This window comes from Sceloporus occidentalis, unplaced genomic scaffold (assembly GCF_023333645.1).
Source record: "Sceloporus occidentalis isolate IW3139 unplaced genomic scaffold, rSceOcc1.0.p SCAF_2, whole genome shotgun sequence".
NCBI lineage: Eukaryota > Metazoa > Chordata > Lepidosauria > Squamata > Phrynosomatidae > Sceloporus > Sceloporus occidentalis.
The window spans coordinates 71,389,122-71,415,044 of record NW_028316982.1 but is presented as its reverse complement, the minus strand read 5'-3'; the positions used below and the strand labels follow the sequence as shown (position 1 = coordinate 71,415,044).

Below are 25,923 nucleotides of genomic sequence, written 5' to 3'. Positions count from 1 at the left end.
AAATATGAAACACACCTGAAAGAGAGGAAGAGCAATGATATAAAGAGGAAGGAAAAGGATATACAGGAATCCAAATTACTGAACTCATTAATTAGTTCATGCAGTGTTTTGTTATGGGCTCCATTTGTTATTATTGCTATAAGTATTGTTGTGTCTGGTATATTTTCTTAATAGGTTACTTGGTTGGAATCATAACATAGTTTGCTATTCTGCAAATAGTTCATTTTTGGCTTAAATCTAAATAATCCTGGTTTATTTTTGAAAAGAAAAAGAAAATGTCCTGAGTAAGGTAAAATGAATAGAGGAATATAATCTTTGAAGTTTATCCCACTAGTGAGATTCCGTGGGAAAATGGGCTTTAAACTAGATTTAAACCAAAAAAATCCCGGAAATTCCCAGAGTTTATCACACGACGTCACAGTTAACATGAAATAATGCGAAGTTAATCCGAATGCAAAGCAGAGAAAACCAGTAGCTTTTTACTTTCCAAACAACTTGAAAGTAAAAAAGCTGCTGTTTTTCTCTGCTTTGCATTCAGATTAACTTCGTGTTATTTCACTTAGGCAGTCCCTAGTGTGATAAACTAACTGAATTTGCAAGTTTGGTTTTAATTTGAATGTACTTTAAATCATGTTTAACTCCCTTTTCCCGTGGGATCTCCCCTGGTGTGATAAACTCTTTTGACATTGTTGTCCTTGTTTATTGCTGTCAAATAACCTTTGATTTACTGTGGTTTTATGAATAAGAGACCTCCAATTTACTTTGTCATCAACAGCCCTGTTCAGGTCCTGCAGACTCAGGAATGTGCATATATTGATAGAGTCTATCTGTCTGTAATGGGATCTTTTCCTAATGCCCCCCACTTCATCAAACATTATCATCCGTTCTAATGAGTCATGTGTCTCATAATGTAGCCAAGGTACGATAGCCTCCCTTTGGTCATTTTGGCTCCTAGGGTGAGTTCATCCTCGATTTGCTCTATTACCCATTGATTGATCATTTTGGCGGTCTGTCATATCCACGGAACCCTTTTCCAGTACTACAATTCAAATAAATTAATTTCCTCCCTGTCAGCTTTCTTCACTGAGCAGCTTTCGCATCCATATATAGAAATGGGAAATATTATGGAATAGGCAATGCTGACTTTGTTATTCCTTGATACATATTTACACTTGAGGATCTTATCTAGATCCTTCATAGCATTACTCCTAGGTTCCTAGTCCTCTTCTGCTTTCTTTGGTTTTGGTTAATGAATAAGCTAAAGAGATTATCACATGCGGTGCTTCTGTCACCCAAAAGTCATCAAAATGGGTGGAAGCATCACCAGTGTGATCATGCCGCTAAGAAAAGGGCTTCTAAAGTGAAATGGAAGCGTTATCATCATGGAAACGTCATGGCATCATCAGGGAAGCAGCCTTTTTCTTATTAACGGATTAATCCATTAATGATAAGAAAAGGGCTTCTCCGCAGACGATTCCATGGCACTAACGATAATGTTTCACTTTAGAAGCACCAGGCATGATCACACTGGTGACGCTTCTGCCCCATTTTGATGACTTTTGGACTCTGGAAGCAATGCATTTGGGTGATGGAAGCGCTGCGTGTGATAATCTCTTAGATAGAGAAAGTCTCTGATTACTTCAGTATCTTAAGCCACTTTAAAGCTCATCTCTGGTCATTTTTTCTTCTTCTTAACATTAAGCAGTGACACTGATTTTGCATTTCATTCCTTGACATTCCTCAGTAGACATTCCAATTTTTTGCTATTTTCTGTCATTAGTATAATATTGTCCACATATCATAAATCACTGATGGTGCTTCCTCCAACGTTCATGCCTCCTTTTAACTAGTCTAATCCACCTTTCCATATGATACATTGTCTATAAACAGCCTTTTCTTACCTCTTTGCCAATTGAAAACCATTCTGTTTCTCCATGTTTGTCTTGTCCTGAGTATAGGTTATACATAAGAACAAGCAAGTTTTTTAAAAATAATTTTAAATTAAATGTTAAGATATAATAAAGACAGATAACACACACAAACATAGAAACTCTTTTCAATAGAATGCAAATTTCATAATAATAATGAAAATTAGTAACATTTTATATCCTATCTTACCTTCCCTACTTTAAATACACATACTGGTGTTAATAGTATAATAATAAGTGTTAATTTTCTTCATCTTTTGTTCCCTTCTCCTTCTAACTGCCTTCCTTCTCTTCTATCTCTCTTACGGGCTCTTCAGACCAGCCATTAAGGCTGGCCTGGGGACGGAGACAGAGCATTGCGTCCATATGACACACTTCCTGACTCTGCCCCCAGGGCGCTGTGATGCCACATGCCGCTCCACATGGCACGCAGTGTCACATGATCCTCTGGCACCGCATCCACATAACATAGCACTGAAGGAGTGCTGTATAGCTGCAGCACCGTGGCTATTGCGCCCTTTGCAGGGCGCAAAAAGAAACCGCTTTTGCGGCTCCCTGGAAAGGCCAGATTGGGGCTGCAGTGTGCAGTTGCCGTGGCCCCATCTGGCATGGAAAGGTGCAGCATCGTGCCATCCCTTAAAGGCTGTGTGTACAGCCCCTTAGTTCCTTTATTTCCCACTTCATACTTTCTTTCCATCTCTTCTCACTTCTGTATCTCTTTCTTTCCTTCTCCTCCTCCTCCTTTTGCTCTTCCTTTCTCACCTGGTCTTACTTTCCATCTACATACTATTTCCCTCTTCTTTCCTTTACTATCTTCTCTTTACTCTCTTTTTGATTAACTTTGTCCAGCTTTCCCCTTGCATTCTTTGCATAGGTTAAACAAATAGAAATACATAAATAATAGCCACATTATAAAACAACATTTCTATGTTTACAGTTACTTCCATTCTTACAGATTTGATAGGATTTAATTCCAACGTGTAGTCCTCAGTTTACATTTTTTGTATCTACAAATATTGCATGTTTCATGTATTACATTTCTCTATTTCTCTTTATCTACATTGCTTTTTAAATACTTGAACTATTTTATTTTAACCCTTGTTTAGTCTACCTACTATTTAAATCCTTCTATCACCCAAGATCCCCTTCTTTGGCTTAGATATTCTGTTACACAATTCCAGTCTGTTTCAAACTTCCAGGTCTCCTCCTTCTAATAGTCTTGTTAGTCTGTCCATTTCCACCACTTCATACACTTTTCTAATGTTGAAGCACACCCAATTCTTTTAGTTTACATGATCGTGAATCATGTGGAAGACATCTGTTATACTTTTTTTTTCTTTTGGTTTACTTCTTGTATTTCTTTGTGCTCTTAAACTGGTTCTCTTTGTCCCTATGCAGAAGTTGCTGAATAGTTGTCCTAAGGATTCTGACCCTATTTCTGTCATCCCTTTACTTCTCACCTCTCTGACTAAAGATTTTCATCTGTTATCCAGTTGAGTTTTTCTTTCTTATTGGCTGCAGATAGTGTCTTTTTGCATTCTTCCCTAAAAACATCCCCAGTTTTGGTCCAGAGTTCTTCTGGCTCTTTGTCTTACTCATATGAATCTGTTCCTTACATGACCTTTAAATTCCACAGGGATGTTGTTCAGGTTGTATTTTGTCATGATGATGGATCTAGTGTACTTTTCAAAGCCTTATTCTATTTTTTTCTTTTTAATATTAACTGTACATGATCTGTGGCACAATATGCTCCTGGACTTGTTTTTAGAGAGAAGGGAATTTCTACATCTTTTGCTTCTAGTTAAATAATCTATTTGATTTCTGTATGGGTCATCAGGTTGCCTAAAAATGTGTTTGCAATGAACAAACCGGTTTAGCCTCACAACGTTCAATAAGTCACACAATAAGACTCCTTCACAGAATCGTTCAATGTCTTCCCCTTTTGGTTTTTGGTCTCTGTTCTCTTCTATCATGAACATGATAATGGTTATATTGATAGGTTTCCCTGATATCTTACTGGTCTTGTTTGATGAGACTTTGCATTATGTCCCTTGACTATTTGTTCCATGTGCTATTGATGCCATCCCATTTTTGTTAGATTTTGGTTTCTTGAGTAAAACACTGTAATTAACTGAATATGTCCCATTACAATCCACTTTAGCTCATTCACCCCAAGTATTGCAGTGTTCATTTCTTGTTTTATAGTATCTAGCTTTTCTTGATCATGCTTCTCACTTTCTTTTGGCTTGAGTCCAATTGCATCAGTAGGGACAGTGGTACTTGTCCTCTGTCTTCCCAAGTAGCTGGCTGACTGCTTGTGACCTGGGAATTTCCAATGCTATCTCTTGTTTCATTTTGGATTGGATTGTCTTAGGGTTTTTGTGATAAAAAAATAGTTAATGTTGCCTCCTTCTGCACAATATTAATAAGAATTAATATTACAGAGATTTTGTAGTACCTTTGAAACTAACTGAAAAATAGAAAAAGAAAGAAGTTTGTAGCATGAGCTTTCATAGACTTTCTTCAAATGCTTGTGATGGAGTGGAAGCTAGGGGCAGACAGGAGTGGAGGAGTTTAACTGAAGAATTAAGAATTTTAATTTAAGAATTAGTTATGGTGCCATTGCTGTTGTCTCTGAGAGATCTTCTGCCAGTCTCCCCCATTACTGCTGTTGCCCAGTATCTGTTTAGTTTGGCCTTTGAACAAACAATAGCTGCTCAATTTGGCATTTAGTCTGGCTCCTCAACAAAAGTCTGTCTCACATAGGCAACTCTTCCAGTAACAGTGCTACCAACAGCATAGTGTCTTGCCTTACAGGAGAATGCCATCCTACCATTATGGCAAGATGGTGATTTCTTCATAGAGGTGATTTGACATATGAGAGTTTCATTCTGTTTAATAAAGTATGGCTTTTTGTTCCTTCTGAAATCACATGAAGCATTTGCCAAAATTTATAAGAACCATAGAAGTTGCTCTCCACTGAGTCTCAGTGGTAGTATATCTAGTAAGTACTTCCTGCTCTAATAAGCGATGATATGTCACAGTCTCAAGGTCCTTGATCTAGCTGCCCCAAACCGTGTAACTTTTATGTGCACTTACAGAGTTCAAATTATTTGGGGGTGTGAGTTGGGAGCTTTTGGGGGTGGCAAGGGGGCTTTGGAGGTTAAAAAAGAAGGCCATGGGCCACATTTTCCCCACCTCTGGGTTAGGTTGTGCATCAGTTAAGGTACTTAAAATGTGTGCATCAACCTGGTGTGGTGAGATGACATGAACATCATCCAGGGCTGCTGCTCCTCTGGGCTAAGATTCTTTCCTTTTAGCAATCCTTCTAACATAGCATATATCATCCATATTTTAATATGTTGGAATAATTATAATATGTCCTGAAGTGGTCATAATTGCATTTTTCTCTAAGAATGACTTATGAAGCCTGAAATAAGTTGAACACAGAGTATTTAGGGAGGTACCACATTCCATAAAACTATTACGTTCAAACTGTAGGACTTCATAAATAACTGTAACCATCTGTGTGCCAGTTAAGATGAAGAAAGGCATAAACATAGTCTCACAGATGTAAAGCTTGTTTTGTAACTTAGAATACAGGTTCATGAATTATTTACAGATACAACAGGATTATGTATTTAAAGAAGAGGGTTTTTTTTTCCATTGGCTAAAGTATCATAGTTCAGAAAGTTTTAAATTAACATGTGCTGCTTTATTCTTAGAGATGGCTTGTTTCAGACACTAAAGATTTCTGTTTTAATATATTTCTAAATAAACCATTAAAGGCATTTTGAAGTGGAGAGTTTCTTATCAACTGTAGGCTGTCATGAATTCTTGAGGATGAGTGGAATAGAAATGTGATTAAGAGCAGTAATAAAACTGAATTATAACTTTTCTGTCATCTGATTGCCACCCCTACTGTTCTCAACATTCTTTTAAGACAGAGATTGGCAGGATATGTGACGTATTTTGCTAATGGAAAAATCAAAACCAAAATAAGGAAGTTACTCCCAAAGGCTGCCCACTGCGTTATTGACAGAGCTGGATTTAGAATTCATAGTAGAATGGGACTGATGTGTTTCCAAGTTTGGGCCATAAATGTTTATTCCAGTGGAGATGCTAAACCCAAAGAGAAAAGGATGGTTGCTTCCTTTAAAGCATGGGCTGGCAACCTAGGGTTTTTATTTAACTCTCTTACATAACAAAGTCCCTTCAAAATGAATTGCATACAACAGAATCTGCACATTTGTGTTTGTGTGTTAATTTATCTTCTGTCTTTGACCTTCAGGCAAAAGTAGACAATGAGATCCTTGATTATAAGGATTTAGCAGCCATTCCCAAAGTCAAGGCCATTTATGACATTGAGCGTCCTGACCTAATTACTTATGAGCCCTTCTACACTTCCGCCTATGAGGAGAGACAAGAGAGGCAGAGTCTTGGAGAGGTAATGAATTCGGGAGTCACCCATTCCCTTTTATATGAACTATTATTAAAAGCCAGCTTGGACTTTGTCCTCTTTAGCCTTTTTCCTCTTTATGATATGTTGCTGCTACTGGTGTTCTGTTCAAAATGCTTCACATCTCTCTAACCTTGAAAGAACTATGATGGTCTTTGTCTTGCAGCATGAGCATTGTTCCTACAAGCTGCTACTAACACAAGCATGTGGCTTCTCTGTGTCTCTTATCATTATCATCATTATTATTTTTGACTGTACACTACAAGATCTGCTGTCTAAATGTGTTCTAGTGCTCCTTTCTTCCCACCTTCATAACACCTGCCAAATGATTTGTGAAGCAAGCCTAGTGGTGCTGCCTGGAAGTATGTGATTTTAAAGTACCAGCGGAGGGGCAGAGATTCTGGAGTTTTTCATGGCAATAAAAGGGGACATAAGTGGCACACAGTCCTGAAGGAAAGCTGATGTTTGTCCATTGTATTTATGTGAAGCATGGACATCCAAAGAGTGATTTTCCATCGTAAAATTTCAGAAGCCATTTGATTGGTTACAAGAAAACTAATAATAATAATTGTACTGTAATAACAAAAAAAAAACCTGATGACTGGCTATAAGGAAACCAACGGGGCATGCATTTTTAAAAAAGGACCTCTCCTAACAGTCAAGATAGAACACAATTGAGTCATTAAAAAAACTGCATTTTGCTAGCTACAGCTTCCTTTGTTATGTTCAACTGAATGATCACCACATCTTAGAACCATTATCAAAATACCCTGATGGGAAACACGTTCTGAGAAGTCATAAACATGACAAACATCCCATATTGGTGTGGCAACATATGTCAATAAGGCTAGCTACTTCAGTTGAAATGGTCAATGATGAAAGATCAGAAATCATAACCTATCCTAACTGAGTTGTGAAGAGTATGTTCACACGCCAGTTAAAGGTTCAGGGTACCAGAACAAACTCCTGTTTTCTTCCATTGCTGTTTCTATATGAGAGGTTTTGTTTTCACAACACCATCTTTCATATAACCTGTATATCCTTTGGATAGGGTATAATTTATTTCAGAATATATGCAAATTATGTTCAAGTGTGCTATGTATGTCACAGGAGTACTTCATAATGTCTGAGACCTAAAATGCATGGGCCAAATAAGACGGCTTCCAGCCACTTTGTGGGTGTGGTGTTCAAATGACACATGTCCCCAAAGCAGCCAGAAGCTTCTCTGGCACCACAGTTCAGTCCTTTGGACTGGATTAGAAAGGAGTGGATTAAATCCAATTTCTGGCAGCACTGGTTTGGGACCATGGTAGTAGCCCACTTTGGGAGTGGGTTGTGTGATTGAGGCAGTCCTGCCCCAATCACAGGCAGAGCGGTTTCTGGCTGCTCCTTCCAGGCCATCTGAGTGGGATCAAACTGTTCCAAAGGATTTCCTAAACAAAGGAACTTCAAAGGACTCACTAAGGGCCAAAACAGGTGGCTGTATAGGAGCAGCTTGACACTGCCCCTTTGAGTGCCAGATTGGTGTCATAGACCCAATCTGGCCTTTTTCTGGTGCAAAAAGAATTGGCAAATGTTTTTTGGTGGTGGCTTTTTGGCATTCCTGTGGTGCATAAATGCCATGCTGCCGGAGCACTGCAATGCTGCCCACCTTCTGGCCAGGTGGGTGGCATGACATTGTCTTGGAGGCATTGTTGGGGCCTGCATCATCTAAATGGCACACCCCCACACCAGCTTATTTTGCCAGTCTGTTTCACCGATAAATTGGCTTTCCCACAAATAGTACAGATTATATATGTTTTTGGGTATGTGTTGAGTTTTGTGTTTTTTCCTTGTGAATTGCTTGCGAAGTTCTTTTGGGACTCCTGTTTATTCCAGTGCTGTAGGGATGAGATTAAAAAAAAATAGAATATTTGCCTTCTTTAAATGATAGGGACAAGTAAAATACAGCTAATTACTAAATAACAAAATTATCAGCTGGGAGATGAGAAAAGGTGTTATCCATTTTTGTCACATGTTCCTCAAAGTATCTTTACTTTATGGCTTCCATATAGTTTGTGGATAGATTTGTTCCAAACAGATTGCCAACAGACACCTGAACACAGATAGTCTACTGGTAACCAGAGCTATGCATATATGTGTTTATGTAAAGAGAGATAGATTTCCAGTGTGAAGTCGAAGGCTTTCATGGCTGGCATCCATAGATTTTTGTGGGTTTTTTCAGCTATGTGGCCATGTTCTAGAAGAGTTTGTTTCTGACATTTCACCAGCATCTGTGGTTGGCATCTTCAGAGAGTGTTGGCATGGAAGTGAGTGAGATATATGTATACTGTGTGACCCTGGGCTGGGAGGAGTGATTTCCATGTCAATCTGTGTATTATTCTGTTGTTGAATGTCAAGGCCTCAGGGTGGGAGGATATGCAAAGAGGATTTGTGTCTGTTTAATTAGCGACCCAGTGAACTCATATATACCACCTGCCCCCTGCTCCCAATAGCATGGTCCAGGCCCGTAGCTAGGCTGGGGCAACTGGGGCCCCCAGCCAAAAGGGTCCCCAAAGGGCAGTGTGCCAAGATGGTGCCCACGCACACGCAGTAGGACTCTGTGAAAAAGACAACTTGCTCTCTCAATCCTTGCCCGTCTTGGCTGGCCATCCAGGGGGGTAATACCATCAGGTTATTATTGAAGGACATAATCAATGCATCTTTTAGGGAAGGCTTCCTTCCTCTCTGCCTTAAGGAGTCTTCCCTTGACCCCCTGGATAGAAACAACTATAGGTTTGTTTCATTGTTACTATTTTTAGGCAAGGTAATTGAGAGAGCAGTCGCCATTCAACTCCAAGCAGTCTTGGAAGAAATGGATTTTCTAGATCCATTTCAAACTGGATTTAGGGTGGGCTATGGAGTTGAGACTGTCATGGTCGCCTTAGTTGGTGATCTCCGTCTGGGCACTGACAGAGGAAGTGTAACTCTTCTGGTGCTCTTGACCTTGGATGGCCCTTGTGGTCTCTTTCAACTCTACGATTCTATGATTCTATGACCTCTCAGTGGCCATCGATACCATTGCCCACAGTTTCCTTCTGGAACGCCTGAGAGAGTTGGGAATCAGAGGCTCTGCTTTGCAGTGGTTCCAATCCTAGCTCTTGGGCAGATTCCAGATGTTGTCGCTTTGGGACAGTTATTTGACCAAGAGGGAGCTTAGGTCAGGCGTCCCTCAAGGTGCGATTCTGTCCCCAACGCTGTTTAACATTTACATGAAGCCGCTGGGTGAGATCATCCGGAGACATGGGGTGGGGAGTTATCAGTATGCTGATGAAACCCAAATATATTTCTCTATGTCTTAGACTGATGCAGTGATCTCTCCTCTGAATGCCTGTTTTAATGCAGTAATGCACTGGATGAGGGAAAACAAACTCAAGTTGAATCCAGTTAAGACGAAAGTACTTGCAATAGGGACTCCCAATCCGGGAATAGAGTTGTGCCAGCCTGTTCTGGACGGGGTCACACTTCCCCCAAAGGACTCTGTTCCCAGTCTGGGGGTGCTCCTAGACTCATCTCTCTGACTGACGGCTCAGGTGGACACAATGGTCAGGAGCACTTGTTATCAGCTTTGGTTCATACGCCTCCGCGCCTCTTCCTGGAGCAGGAAGGCCTTGGAACATTGGTACATGTGCTGGTAACCTTTCAGCTCGATTTTGTAATCCGCTCTACAAAAGGGGGCTACCTTTGTGTCAAGTTTGGAAACTTCAATTGGTACAGAATATGGCAGCCAGGCTGGTTACCTATTAGCTTCCGGACAAGATACAAAAATAAAAACTCTTATTTCATTTTAATTCTTACTGTATATTAATGGTTTTAATGTCTTTTCCTGGTTTAATCTCTTTTTAGCCTTAATTATGTTTTTATGTTTGGGGGGAGGGATGGGGATCTTGGCTTTTTTAATGTATTCTCTTATAACTGTATTTTGTTTTGCTGTTGTAATCCACTTGGATTCCTCGAGATTAAGTAGAATATAAATATTATTATTATTATTATTATTATTATTATTATTATTATTATTAACTTTCCATCCTACCGAGCCCTACTTTCTGATAGTGCCTGATAGTGACCTTAAGGCTTTAAAGACACCAGGATACTAATGTTGTTCAAAAGTTCATAATTTCTCTGCAGTAGGGCCCCTAAAGGCCTAGCTATGGGCCTGATAAGGTCCCAATCCAAATCAGGACTCCCCTGAATCTGTTATGCATTGGGAAGGAGGTAAGTTTAATACATGAGATCCTTTCAATAGAGCTCTCATGTCATAGTTAATAGAGCTCTCGTGTCACACTCTTTGGAATAACATGACTGTCTATCCTGAACTTGACTGTGTGCGTACGTGTGAATAGGAATCTGTGCATGTGCAGCTGCAGGGGGAGTTTGGATTTGGTCTATTCTGCTTGGGGGCACTTGGCCCTGCTACCCCACATTGTCTTCTGCCAAACCTATTTTCCCTGAAGGTCTGAATGTGATGTAGTAGGACCATTGATGGCAAATATTTTTGCAGGAAAATAGTATGTAGGGGGAGGTAGAGCTCATCTTCCTATAATATTATTCCGATACAGACTATAATTCCTGCATCTGCAGGAAATTTCTAAAAGCAAGCACACCGAAACCAAGAAAGGAGAACCATGCGGTAGTGCATCTTTTATTTCATGCCTGATAGTGACCTTAAGGCTTTAAAGAGACCAGGATACTAATGTTGTTCAAAAGTTCATAATTTCTCTGCAGTAGAACAGGCTTTCTTTAGTTTTGGGTCAAAATAAACACTATTTTACCTGTAACAGAAGAAGGAAAGAAGAGAATATAACAAAATATATTTTTATATCTGCAGTGTGTAAAGGGAACATCTTATGACTTTGCAATGTGTAAAGGGAACACTCATGAATGGTATACTACAGTGGCATTCAAATCCAAGGACTAGCCTACACATAAGTGTATTATGTGCTTTGCTGTGGATTTTCACACATTCTTATTGACAGTTAATTGTCTTCACTTTCCTGTACAAACCACATTTATTTGTGCCTGCATTTAAATGCATGCAAAGCAAACAGATGGCTACACATGCATTAATGTGCATTTCTGTGAATTTCCATGGATACTCCAGTAAAAACTGTAAAGCCTTTTTCTGCGAAGTTTGAGTTTTTTGAGCCTCTCTGCAAAAAATCCAAATTTCTGCAGATCACATATGGCTTGATCACATTCTGTTTGACTGGAATGAAGAGTATTTTAATCATATAGACTTGTCCAAATACAGAATTATAACACCCTGTACTTTTATTGCTTGGTGTCAGCAAACATTATTCACAATAGCTTCTACAATATGTCATAAAAGTAATATATTTTATGTAAATAGCTTTTGAGCTGATAATTGTCCTTTTGATGTACCCTAAAATGATTCATGGTAAATATTTGAAATTCAAAAATCAATAATTAAACATAGCGCTAAATTGATAGTAGATTGTCTGTGGAGAAATCTAAAATATTTACATGCTTCAAGCATCCTCATGTGTTTTGCTGTTTGTAATTCACAGTAAGGCACGGCCTGACATTGTGCAATGTAATGACCAGGGTCCCATTTCATTACATTTAGTGCTGTATTATTTTATAGTCTGTCTGAAACAACAAAATCTTTACCTGCCTGTGTAAGGGGGATAGCAAGGAGGGTGCTAGGAAAGATGTTCCAGTCCATGAGAAATCCCTTTTCCACATTCCCTTCAGATTTGCCTGTAAGGATGGGAAAAGGGCCTCCCCAGAAAATTTCATAATGCAGGCAGAATGCACTCTTCCATATTTCAGAAGAGGTGTGATTTTCATCTGTGCAGTGACATGTGTGGGATGCCGTGGGTCAAGTGGTTAAGACATTGACTCTGTTGATTGCAAGATCAGCAGATTGGCAGTTTGAGGCCGGGTGCCACATGACGGGTGAGCTCCCATCACTAGTCCCAGCTTCTGCCAACCTAGCAGTTCGAAAGCATGCAAATGCAAGTAGATAAATAGGTATCACTCTGGTGGGAAGGTAAACAGCATTCTGTGCAATCACGCTGGCCACATCACAGAATACTCTCTGACAACACTGGCTCTTTGGCTTAGTAATGGAGATGAGCACTGCCCCCTATGGTCAGACATGACAACCTTGTCAACAGGAAATACCTTTACCTTTTTAATGACATATAGTGCCCCCTTGGTATCCACTGGGTTTGGTTCCAGGACCTCCCATGGATACCAAAATCCATGGATGCTCAAGTCTCATTATATACAATTGCATGGTAAAATGGTGACCCTTGTATACAATGGCAAAATCAGCTTTTTGGATTTTTTTTTAAATAGTCCTGTAAATTAACATTTACATCTTGAAAGGCTAACTTTAAAAACATGTTATTTCAGCTGTACTGAATTATTAAGAAGATGTCTGTCAATCCTTAGAAATAAGGTGACTGATCATATATTTTTAAGCCATGGATATGGATGGCCAACTGCACTGTATATTTCCTACTTTGCCATACCTTCGTTATTGTTGTGATCCTGTAATGTGCAGTGTGTTTGTCCTTTGTACAAGTTGATCTTTTGTGCCTATGTACATTTGAAGATGGGATCAATGTGGATTGTAAAATCTATAATAAGGACAGAACAAACCTGATGTTGGGAATATCATGCTGAGTTTCCCATTCACTATCTTCAGGGAATCTTCTCACTGTGCTTCAAGCACCCTCATGTGTTTTGCTGTTTCTAATTCACAGTAAGGCAAGGCCTGACCAGGGTCTCATTTCACTACATATAATGCTGTATTCCATTTTAACTGCCATGGCAACATCCTATGAGATCCTATGGACATTTTCTTCAGCTGCCACTTGGAATGACCTTCTGGGAGAGATTTGGCAGCTGAATATGCTGTCTGAATTTAAAACAGCATTAAAGACCATGCCTCTTCCAGCAGGTCTATCCAGATGGGTAAGTGTATGTGTGTGTTGCTTGTAAGTGTTTTCTTTACTGATGCCATGTGATGCATTTCAATTTATTGTTCCCTGCCTCAATCCATAGGGAGAGGCAGGTAAGAAATCATGATCATTGTTGTTATCATTTGTAGTTTGGTGAGACGATGAGCTCTCTTTCTGAGAATTATAAATACCTCTCTCTAAACTTCCAGTCCCTATAGGATGGAATCATAGCAAGTGGAATCATAGCACTATAGTTGTGTAGTGTGAATATGTCCCAGAATAGATAGAAGTCCCTCACCACACATAATTCACTCCAAATGTACATGTTGCAACATTAGGGAGGAAAAGAGTCATCTTAGTCTTCTTGTATTAGTGACTTAACGGTTCAGGCTATGAATGCAACAGTTTCAAACAAGTCTCTAGATTCACTTACAGAAAAAGTGTTTACATAGCACCACCTAGTGAAAGATACTAGTTAATCTTCTAGTGAGAATAATTGATAATTTAAACAGGGAATGAATGTAGATTATCCAATTTACTAATGCACCAATAACTCATGTATGTTTCTGGTACGTTTGCAGCACTTTTCCTGTATTTTATTGAGGCATTCTTGGTTACAGAGTCTGCCACCATAGTCTGTAAGGAATGTGGGAAGACAAACGTTTTGGCAATCTAATGCTTCTGATGCATGTTTATGATACCTTTTTATCATTGTTCATCTATTTGCAGGGCTGCCATTTTGGCTTTCTTTTTAAGGGCTTTTAGCAACATGCTGCTTCTGCTGCTACTACAGTCTGCCTTGCTCTTGCTTTTGTTGGAGGAGGTGTCTTTTTGTATATGTGCAGTGCACACAGAACATTCTTAGTGAAGCAAACAGGAATTTTACTTGTGCCAGGATCATTGTTTCTAAACAAAAAATGCTAAAATGCTAAAAGAAATGGCCAATTGGTGTTAAATGATTGTAAACATAATTACATTTTCTTCTGGTGGTATCTTGCAGAGTCGACATTTTATCAAAATGACTCTAGGAACCACATCCACTGGATCTTCATCTATTTATTTGATGCAAGTTATAAAAAATACCATGTTCTATATAAATGCTTTTGGAGCAAAACCTTTTTTTAATCACAGTATACCATGCATAGAATCAGTTATTGAGGATGTGGTCATCTGAAATGAAGATCTTTAGCAAATTTGGAAATACGTTAGTTTTGGTGTATGCCTAACCTGACTTGGAAGGCCATAACACAGCATGGGAAGGTATACCCCTGGTGATCCCTGAGCAGACCTTGCATATATAAAGGAGTCAACAAGAGTGTCTCCTTCAGAAAATCTGCCTGATCTGACAGGATAATAGGGGAGAAGAGAAGTTGTCAGGTATTATTTTCCTAAGTTGTTTTCAAATCTTTGCACCAGAAACTTGAACCTAGCATTGTTGCAAATAGGCAGCTAGTGCCTTCGGCGAAAGTGTTAGATACTGATATAGAATGTGAAGTCAAAGACTTTCATGGCCAGCATCCATAGTTTTTTGTGGGTTTTTCGGGCTAAGTGGCCATGTTCTAGCAGAGTTTCTTCCTGACGTTTCGCCAGCATCTGTGGCTAGCATCTTCAGAGAAACATTGTCTTTGAACATTGTCTCACTACAAGCTATTTCCAGTGGGACAATGGATTCTACGAACAGAGAGATGGGGTAGCAATGGGAAGCCCTCTAAGCCTGATGATAGCAAACTTTTACATGGAACACTTTGAAAAGCAAGCCCTGGAAACAGCACACAAAAGACCACAACTTGGTTCCGATATGTGGATGACACTTTCACCATTTGGAGCCATGGAGAAAAAGACCTGGCTGTGTTCCTGAACAATACCCACCCCAACATCCAATTCACTATGGAAGAAGAAAAGAAATGAACACTGCCATTCTTGGATGTCCTAGTCATCCGCAAACCAAACCAACGTTTGGGTCACACAGTATACAGAAAACCCACATATACAGACTGATACCTGCACAAGAACTCCAACCATCACCCAGGATAAAAAAGAAGCACAATCAAAACACTGGTAGACCGAGCAAAACGCATCTGCGAACCCCACTTCTTGGAAGATGAACTGAAGCACTTGGACCGGGCTCTACAGACTAATGGCTATTCCAGCTCAGACATCAGAAGGGCTGCCAGGTCCAGGAAAACCCAGAGAAGTGAACACAAGCAGCCACCCAAAGGGAAGGTATTTTTACCATACATCAAAGGAGTCACAGACAGAATAGGCAAAGTGGTGAGGAAGCACAACCTGCAAATGGTTTACAAACCAACGAAGAAAATCCAGCAAATGCTTCGCTCAGCCAAGGACCAGAGAGACCCTCTCACAGCCGCAGGAGTTTACCGCATACCATGCAGCTGCGGACAAGTCTACATAGGGACCACCAAACACAGTGTGCAAACAAGAATCAAGGAACACGAGAGACACTGAGAATGGGCCAACCAGAAAAATCAGCAGTAGCAGAACATGCCATAAACCATCCTGGGAATAAAATACTGTTTGAAAACACTGAAATTGTGGACCATGCCAACCACTACCATGTCAGGATGCACAGGGAAGCCATTGAAATCCATAAACATCTGGATAATTTCAACTGGAAAGAAGAAACCCTTAAAGTGAACAAAATTTGGCTACCAGTCCTGAGGAATAGTAAAATGAGGATTCAGCAAATGCAAATGGAAAACCATTCAGAGTCATTATCTCAGCAGATAATGATCAAGAATTAGCAGACACTAATCCTCTTTTGCATTAGCCTCCCAGCCTGAGGACTACCAGCAGCACAGAACAATACACATGCAAATCACTCCTGCATTCCCAGGCTCACACAGTACAGTATATATATACCCACTTTTTTTCCAGGCAAAGCATTCTCTGAAGATGCCAGCCACAGATGCTGGCAAAACTTCAGGAAGAAAATCTTTTAGAACATGGCCACATAGCCCAAAACCCCCACAAAAATCTATAAAAACAAATTGTCATTCAGGGTTTGCACTAAGTTGTGTAACAAAATACTTTTAGAAAGCAACTTTATGAAGTCTGGGCAATCTCTGAATTTGGGAAGAGCAAGTGCAGCCTCATTTAGAACAAGTAGACCTGTCTGATAAATAAGAGAACAACCTGCCTTGTGTTCTGCATTTCAATGGGATACAAACTCAATTTGTTGTTCTCATCCACCTTGTTATCGATTCCATGCACTGATCATGGACTTGTACAGCCACATCTGATTCAGATGTTAGAAGGTGATCTGCTATGTGATTGCTTTAATTACTCTGTGAACATCTATGCCAACATCTAACACATTTGCTAAACTGGCTGAAGTTCTGTTTTGACTTAATACTACATGATTGAAAACATAATGAGCATTCGAGACATTTGATAGACATATCAGATCTTCAGGATAATATTCTAGTTTAGGAGCAAGCTTATCAGACAACCCATAGAATGACACAGGCCCCATTATGTTTGATTACTGTTATAAGGGTCATATATTATCATCCCTTCAATTGATCTGTTCTTACTGACCTTTCTCAATGGATGAACAACCACAGCACCTGCACATTGCATTATTAATATGCAAATAGAAGCCACAAGCTTGGGTAGTTTTAAACATTATTAGACAAATTTATAGAAGGTAACCTTTAAATATTACCTGCTCAGATATACCATGAAGACCAAGTACTGAGTATTTGTGAAATACATGACATTTCGCTCTTGCTAGATTCCACCAGAGTATCTTTTTCATTCCCCTGTACTCCTGAAATGAGTAGTTTGTAGGCTTTGTGCTGCATTATTTTCTGTGAAAATGTTCTTAGAATTTACCAACAGTGATGAACCCAAACTTTCCTTGACAGACTCAGAGTTCAAGATATGGCAGTTCTCCTGTGCCCGATGAAAGTGTAAGTTGAAAAAAAATTAGAGCAAAATCCACTGAAGTCGTTCTTGGTTTAACAATAAAATTAGCATGAAACAATCAATTTCTAGGAAGCTTAACCTGTATAATTCACGTGTCTTTTATCTGTGTGCAAACTTGAATAAGAGAATATTGGATAATATTAGAACAGATGGTCAGGACGAAGCATTTTTAGACCATGCCACTATGTAACCTCAGAGACTGAATTGAACAATGGAACAGAAAACATGGTGTTGCATCCAAAGGTGCCTTTCCATAAAGTGAAAGCTTCTTTTCATGAATTAACAGCTTTGTTTCTCAAACTAGGTTAAACCTGCATATTACTCACCAAGATTATTAGCTATGATTTGTGGCCTTTCAGATGTGTTATAGTCACACTGATTTTTGCAGTCCCAGATAGGCTTCAGAACCAATATGTATGATGAGCCAGGGGCAGGCTGCCATGCATTGTTAGCAGACTGCATTCAGCTTGTTTGGTCTTAAGTGATGCAGAACATTGTGCCAGAACAGTGCACATTAAAAATAAAACTAAATCCAAAATCTATTTGTGCAGCTTCTTGCTCAACCTGAATGAGAATTACTGTGGAACATATCTCTTACAGGATTTTGGGAAGTAAAACAATAGAACAATACTAGCAGGTACTTTCCTTCCTATCGTTGTTCTTTTGGATCCAGCTCTTGCATTGAGCTGGTATTGAATTTGTGGTGAAACAAAGTACCCCCTCAAAAAGCTGTCCAGGACATACTCAAAAACCATGTGTTATATTTTGTAATGTTAGTTTTAGGTATGGTATGAAACCTTTGCCCAGGTATGAAGATTATGGAGTGGCATTGGGAATAATTTTTTCATTTAATGTACATCAAAGGATGGCAATTTACGAGGCTGAAATGAGTTACTTGGAAAAGGATGGGATACCAACATAATAAATATATTCATCTTAGCAATTTTTCCTGGAATAGCAGTTTATAAATTGAACCAGGATGTGGAGGTGCACCTTACAAATTTTTATAAAATATCATGAAGAGATATCAAAAAAGATGATTTATTGTTTTTCGATTTTTATTTTCTTTACATATAATTTAGATCTTTAATTACCTGTATACAGTTAAATTTGCCTAGGTTTTACTGAGGCAGCCATTAAATGTTCCTTGTCTGGCAAAACTCATTGAAAATTTGGCAGGTTCATGTGGAAGCATTTTGGGTATAACTCAAACACATGAGCCAACAACATATTGAAACATTGATTTATACTTTTGAATGCTTTCAGTGGAACTATAGTAATTGCCAGCTTATTAATATTTGTCATTGCCATGTTTGAAGCTAGTGTTTACAATTAGTAATGGAGTCATCTGTTATGAATCTGCTCTTGCAAAATAATTGATTAAATTATGTGTGGATGAGGAAGCATTTTCCTGGATATGGAGGCCAAACCAAGTGCCTTCTGATGGAAGTCCATAGATCTGGGTGACTCTAATCATCTTCTTCATGTTTACCTTTTATTAAAAGTTCTGAAAATATTGCTTGTCAGACACTTGTAACATGCCAAGATGAAAATTGGAGTAATCTTCTTTTTCTCATGTCTTGCAGTCTCCAAGGACACTCTCTCCAACCCCATCAGCAGAAGTAAGTTTGATGGAACTTTTGCCCAGTGTTTTGTTATGATGTGCCTTCAACAATTTCTGAGATACAGCAATTCTAAGGCAACACTATCATTGGTTTTTCTTGGCAAGATTTGTTCAGAGGGGCTTTGCTTTTGCCTTCCACTGAGGCTGAAAGAGTGTGATTTGCCCAAGGTCACCTAGTGGTTTCCACAGCTCAGCAGGGATTTGAACCCTGGTCTCCAGAATCATAATCCCAATGCTCACACCAGTACACACCTGTTTTACTCCCATAATATTAACAAAAGAATATTATTGCTTTACTACTCCTGAAGTAGTGTCCTGAAAGCACAGTTCTGTGCTTATGTTGGATATGATTAGCCAACAAAGTGAATACCAAAACCTTAATTCTAATTCAAAGATATAGCCATGTTAGTCTGTAGAATCAGTATGTAGAGAGATCTTGTAGCACCTTTGAGACTATCTAAAGAAAGAAGTTGGCAGCATGAACTTTCGTAGACTTAAGTCCACTTCCAAATGCATCTGAGGAAGTAGACTTAAGTCTACAAAAGTTCATGCTGCCAATTTCTTTCTTTAGTTAGTCTCAAAGATGCTTTAATTATAATTTTTAGCTGATTGCACTTAATACATTTTGTTCCATAATGACAGGGCATACATGTTTTTAAAGAAACATTTAGTGGGCAGTAACAGCAACATTAGGACAGTGAACAGTGAACAGAGGTGAAGGTAATGATACAGGTAAGTAATGAAATTAACTGAATAACTGTGGCACAGTTGGCATGTCAGCAAACCAGAGAAGAAAGTCTGCACCGTATATGACAGTGCTGATAATGGATGAAAGTTGGCAGATACCTTTTCTTCTTTACCAAGTCATATTTAATACTCTCTGCAAATGTTAAGATGGAGCTTGTACGGGGAGACCTACTTCTTTTTCTGCGAACCACAGGTCTAGTTAAATTCTGCACACCAGCCTAGTAGGCCTAAATCCAATTGCTTTTTTTCAACTAGACCCATTGAATCAAATCAAACTATTGACTTACCATTCATTCAACAGTAAAGTCAGTGGGTTTACTCTAGCTGGAAGTATGCATTTGGATTTAGGCCCTGGAATTTTAAACCAGTTTAGAGCTTCAACATTTTGGTAACAAACTTTGATGGACAATTTAACTCTTATGAATATAATTTAGGAGAAGTTCCATTTAAAAAGGTGGTGGTGGAAAAACCATGAGTTTTTATTCCAATAATTCACAATAACGTGATTGTCCTAAATGTACCACCTTAGATATCTGGAAGAAAAAGTATGAAAGCCATTGTCATTGTAGATTAAGAAAAAATAGTTTTATGCTATCCATCACAAATTAAGTTTTTAGTTACACTATTTCTGTATCTTACCTTTGTCAGTGAGGTATCAGGAGAAAAATCAGATTACACACCTTTCACCTACTCAGCCTCCTTCTGAATTATTTTGGAATTGTGATGTAAATACTGTACTCCCTTGTAATGCCTAATCTAGTTCTGCCTCTTCATAGCAGTGAAATTCAGGAAAATTTTTCAGATTGTATCTCTGGCTCTGAATCTTTCTTGGATGTGCATAAATACGACTATTAAAAGGCCAAATATTGTAATATGTATGTAAAATCTATTTGTTCTTCAGGGTTATCAAGATATTCGGGATCGGATGATACAGCGGTCTACAAGTCAGGGTTCCATTGGTTCTCCGGTGTACAGTCGTCACAGTTACACTCCCACCATGTCACGTTCACCACAGCATTTTCACAGGCCTGGTAAGCCCTGACAGAACAATATGTTGCAACCTAGAACCTATATTTCTTCATGTCATAAAATTGTATAGAAAAGGGATCTTGCTCTCTAGAAGTAGACAACTTCTTTCATCTTATAAAATTCTTGAATTCTTCCACCCAACTCCCTTTTGATTTACGTGTATCTCTTTTTTAAAAAACTAAGAGAGCTTGGAATTGGTGCAAATATTTAAAAAAACCTCACAACTTTCTTGCAGTGGGTTTTGTTAATCAAAGGAATACTGGAATCTTAAGGGAATATAACACCCAGCAAAAATTTAAGCTGAAACAAGTGGAATGTAAATTTGAATATCAGGCTATAGGCATCTGTTTAATGAGGCTCAGTTTCTGAGATTGTGAATATTTCTGATAGTCAAATGATGTAGATCGTGTAACCTCTTTGCTTTGATGCTAAAAACTATATATTATAAAAGGCCATGGAGTGAGCTTCCTTACACTTTTGCAACTGAAATGACCAATGTAAATACCAGTGTATCAGACAGGCACAAAGCTATCAGATTTACCGCTCCTTGGGTAGTTCTTTGAAGTAATACTATTTTAAAGGAAAATTGAGAAGCTATGGGACTGTTCTTGGTGTTTATTGGTGATATTACAGAAGGCAGACCAATCAGTCCAATGATTCAGGAACTCAGTATTCATCCTTAGCTTAAATGTTTGTTATTTCAGAGCATAACAGAGCGTAACATAACATAATATAATTTACACCTGTACCTGGTAAAAAATTTCCAGATTTTGGAATATTTGCATAAACATAATAAGATATCTTGGAGATGGGGCTCAAGTCTAAACATTTATTTGTTTCATTTACACCATATTTACAAACAGCCCAAATATAATTTTATAGAATATTTTAATAATTTTGTGCATGAAGCAAAGTTGAAATAAGACTTCCACATTGCAAGGATACTGCAAATATAGGCAAAATTTTCTACCTTTGCCTCCACCCTCTAAATACTCTTTATCACCACAAACAAGATGCTGTCATGCAGGAATGGCAGATTTCCTGAATTTCCTTTAACAAATTCTTTTTTAAAAGTCATTTTTAATGAATGAGAGAAAAATAAACAAGTGAGCGAGAGAGAGAGCAGTAAGACTGAGCCTTGCTGAAGTCAATGGTAGTGTCAGCAAACAGAGAGTATTTTTGACCTGCCAGGGAAATTTTAGTCCTGTGTGAATCTTAAAATATGTTTATAGACAAAATGCTACACATAGAACCAAAAAATCCCACACCATTGATTGATGTTGAACTCCTTACCAGAATAACACTACTGAAAATGTAAGATGAGTAGAAATCCCTATTTAGAAGCCTCCAACTTGGAGGATGGAGTAGGGTCATCTGGGCAAAATGTCATAACCATGGCTATTTGCCAAGTATTGCATTATTCAAAAACAAACCATGCTTTGAAAATATTTGCTTAATGTTTGACTGTTTTCAGATGATGATGATGGTTGATTTGTGAGGGAGTTTTAACACATTGCATGGGATAATTTTGATAATGGTGATGATAGTGGAGATTTATGATATTTGTTGTCTGACATAACAGAATCTATTAAATGATTCCATTTTTCTATGTTTCTACTTATTATGATTGATAACATATTGGGATTTGAACAAATGTAGATCAAAACATACATAGGCTTTTGATGAGAACCTTTGTCAGACCACAGTGACTTTTCCCCCTCATCTCCTTTAGACAAATACTTTTCCTCCCCATGGTCCCAAGGGGCAATGGCTTGATTCAGACGTAATGCTAAACTATTATTTAGTTTTACCTAAAGGAGTATCTTGGAATTGTACTCTTTCCTTGTGTTCTCTTCTGTCACGGCTGTGAAGAAGAGATCTGGAGGTTTGGCTAGTATTTTTAAATAACTGAGTGTTAAGTTCAAACCCAGACACATTGTGTTTAGTTTTAAATATAGTTTACTGCAACAAGCCAGCTTTAAATGACTGTCTGTGAAGCTGCCTTGCTTCAATAAATCACAACTAAGATTAACCAGAGTTTAGAGTTTGGATTTAATGCTAAACCATCAAATGTCAAAATAGGAAGTGAAATATTCTGCTCTCAACATAACTGTTCAGAAGGAAAAGGAAGCACCCAGGGCCAAAGGCATTATCATATAATGCTGAGCCACAGCATTACTTACAAATAAGGTCAATATATGGGTTTACTATACAAATATGAACAGGAACATGAAGTTATTTGTGTATAATATACAGTTAACAATACAAAAAATACAAAATAGTAATATGCAATAACAAACAGTAATATGCAGGAAGATATAGGAAGTGACTTTTCTCAGGATTAGATTGTCTAGGTTTAAAACATGATACTATTTGGTTTGCTTATGTACTGAATTGTTTTGCAGCACTGTGTGATTAAATATACACTTGCCATAAACTGGTGTCAGCAAACAACTGGGAAAACAACAAAGACTATATTCTGAAATTACTGGGAAATGTTTTTCTATATGTGTGTGTAGCTACTTGTTCTTTACACAGCTGCATATATATATATATATATATATATATATATATGCAGGTTTGCTGTACACTCACAGCTCTACGTTTTGAGAATGTTTTCCCAAGTAACCTGAAGAAATTTGTGGAATTTCCCTGCACTGTTAAACCACACGAAAGGTTACTTTGATTAGAACATTTTTTGCCAGTATTTGTATTGTATTCAAGAACCTTAATCAGAAATTGCATTGGAAGTGGCAAGGTCTTCCTGATAGTCTTACAAAAGTGCTTTAACTTTCCTTCTAGAATGTCTTAAGACAGGAGGGAAAATCACTTTCTAATCCTAAATTGGTATTATTTGGCCAGGGTCTTGCTTAGGTGACTGCTGTTTTTGAAACTAACCTGGATTCAAAGCACGAGACACATGAATAAAAACGTATTTATTTTATATAGTTAGAGAATAATAACTGAAGCTAAGAAGTTTCCAGTGCAAATTTGAGTTGTTAATTTCTTTCTGTGAGTTTTCCTAACGCTTCTCTAGCCTGGAACTTCTTTTAACCTTTTTTTCTTCCTGGGTTTCAGGCTTCTAGCTTTTGAGTGCTTCTCTCCCTCTGTTCTCTCCCAGCCTCCAGTCTCCCTGCTTTGTCTTATTTTGTGTTCTCTTTCTTTGTTTCCACTTTGTCCTGCCTCACGATTCCTTGCTGCTGCAGAGCTGCTGTCTAATGGTGTGCAGCGGTTAGTCCACCTGCGCACTAGCAGTCCCATCTCCACCCACAATGACTCCCGCCCTTACTCCCCTTTCCGACACCACTACATCCCCCATGTCAAAGGTAAGGAGACAGGCCGTTCAAGCTAGCATCCAACAAACTGGAGATTTATTAGCATTCTAGGAAAGCTAATAAGGAGCATCTCCATCAGGTGGCTATCAGCTATGTGGCTCCCAGCATGCCTTAGACCTGTGTCATAATGACCATATTAGACCTGACATATCTTCTTCCTTCTGAGGATGTATGTCCTTTCTAAGGGTCCTCCCTAAATGAAGTGTTAAAGGATAAATATTTCTTATGTGTTAAGAAGTATCACTCTGAAAAGTAAGGACACAGATTGATGCCATCTTAGGAATTTAACTTTTTGATTGTCATCAACCTGAAAACTAGTCTTTCTCTTCAAGCACATTCCATCATCACTCTAAAAAACACCTCTTCCTCATACCTCAAAGTTGAACACTAAACCAATACTTAAGCCAGCTTGCAGAGTTATCTCTTAGGTATACCAGCTTCTAACATATCTCTTTTTCTTGATACCTAATACCATATTGCCATAGTAATGAGATAATTTCACAAGTGAGATTTATGAAATGAAGATGTTATATAAATATCCCCCTTTGACAATATGAGCTGGTATTTGTCACTGTGGAGGAGACACATGTGTTAATAAAGGAACACTTTCTTGTATAGTGTATGCAAGCTCCTAATTTAGCAAACTGCCTTATACCATTTTTTAGCTGATTGGCAGAGGCTCCTCAGGGTTTCTGACAGAGGTCTTTCTCAGCCCAGGTATTCATACTAGGACCTTATGCATGCAAAGTTAAAATATGGACCTCCACACCTTATGAGTGTGCCTTCATGTAGAATTGTCATCATCTAATGATAAAAGTGCACTGTCATTACTTTATGTACTACATACAAAAGCTAAGATTGATCTCTTCAAAAATATCTCCTCTTAGCCATGCCATTTAAATCTTTTTAGCCCCAATAAGACTGGCAGCATCAGTTACTTAGGAGCTGGTGTGCATTGGTCTAGCTTAAATAATAAAATTCCAATAACGTTTAGATGTTTGAAATTCTGTGTATATAATTATCCTAGATTAGACGAAATCATTATCGATGTTTAACAATACACAAGTGTTGTATGTTTATATAGATCTCAAATTTCTCTGTCTAGTGGAATGCATACTTACAATCGTTTCCTCCCAATTTTTTTTAATTTCACAGTAGCAAAGTTCACTTCATACTTTACCCATGGGGTCCCTTAAAAATAAGCGTAGCTCATTTTTGCATGTACCTGATCCATAAACTCTAGTTCCATGTGCTCCTCATGCTTTCAAAGACATTCCCATCATCTTTCATTATACCTGAGAGCTTCTGGCTCTTTGAGGTTCAACATGGCAAAACTTCACTAAGGATCAGCTAGTAGTTATTACTTTCTAAAGTATATGTCTGTTTGGGTGTTTGAATCTTGGATTTTTCATTTTGAATTGCAAAATCTGGGAAAGGGGGCAGGAATGCTATGGAACCTTGTATAATAAGGACATGCAGTCAAATCCAACTAATCTCGTACTGCTAGTGGAAGGAAGGGCGTGTGTACTCCAAAATTTGCTCAATGAACCCTCTGGAGCATAGTTTGGAGAACATCATTGGGAAGTAAGAATTGCTCACTCCTTGTTTCATTGACAAAAGCCATCCACTAGCAGAGTGACAGCAGTTGGTAGACACTTCAAAGCAAGAATATGTGTGCATGTTACCTATCTATCTAGAATCCACACTTATTGGTTGCCATTACCCATGTTGGATTTCCCCTCCTCTGTGCATGGGGTTTTGTAGAATCTACACAGGTTCTGCAGTCAGTTCATGTGCCTTCATAAGGTATATACAGTATGCCCTGGGAGAAGAGGTACTTTCCCTTCTAGCAGTTTGTCATGTTTAACTGTGATGTGAAACT

General features: G+C 38.5%; 1 protein-coding gene across 26 annotated transcripts in view; it reads left to right on the top strand.

Annotated features, from left to right (window-relative positions):
* Positions 1 to 25,923, top strand: part of ABLIM1 (actin binding LIM protein 1) — a 295,489-nt gene that overhangs the window by 228,841 nt on the left and 40,725 nt on the right. For 16 of the 26 annotated variants that reach the window (XR_016280053.1, XM_089509974.1, XM_089509970.1 and 13 more), the window contains 4 exons: positions 6,220 to 6,375; positions 17,246 to 17,290; positions 18,893 to 18,928; positions 20,579 to 20,708. Coding sequence is in view for 25 of the 26 variants with exons in the window: in XM_089509974.1 (XP_089366100.1) it covers positions 6,220 to 6,375; positions 17,246 to 17,290; positions 18,893 to 18,928; positions 20,579 to 20,708 (367 nt within the window). In the remaining variant the exon portion in view is untranslated. The remainder of the gene's footprint in view (positions 1 to 6,219; positions 6,376 to 17,245; positions 17,291 to 18,892; positions 18,929 to 20,578; positions 20,709 to 25,923) is intronic. The other 10 variants (XM_089509977.1, XM_089509978.1, XM_089509960.1 and 7 more) reach the window with 2 other exon arrangements.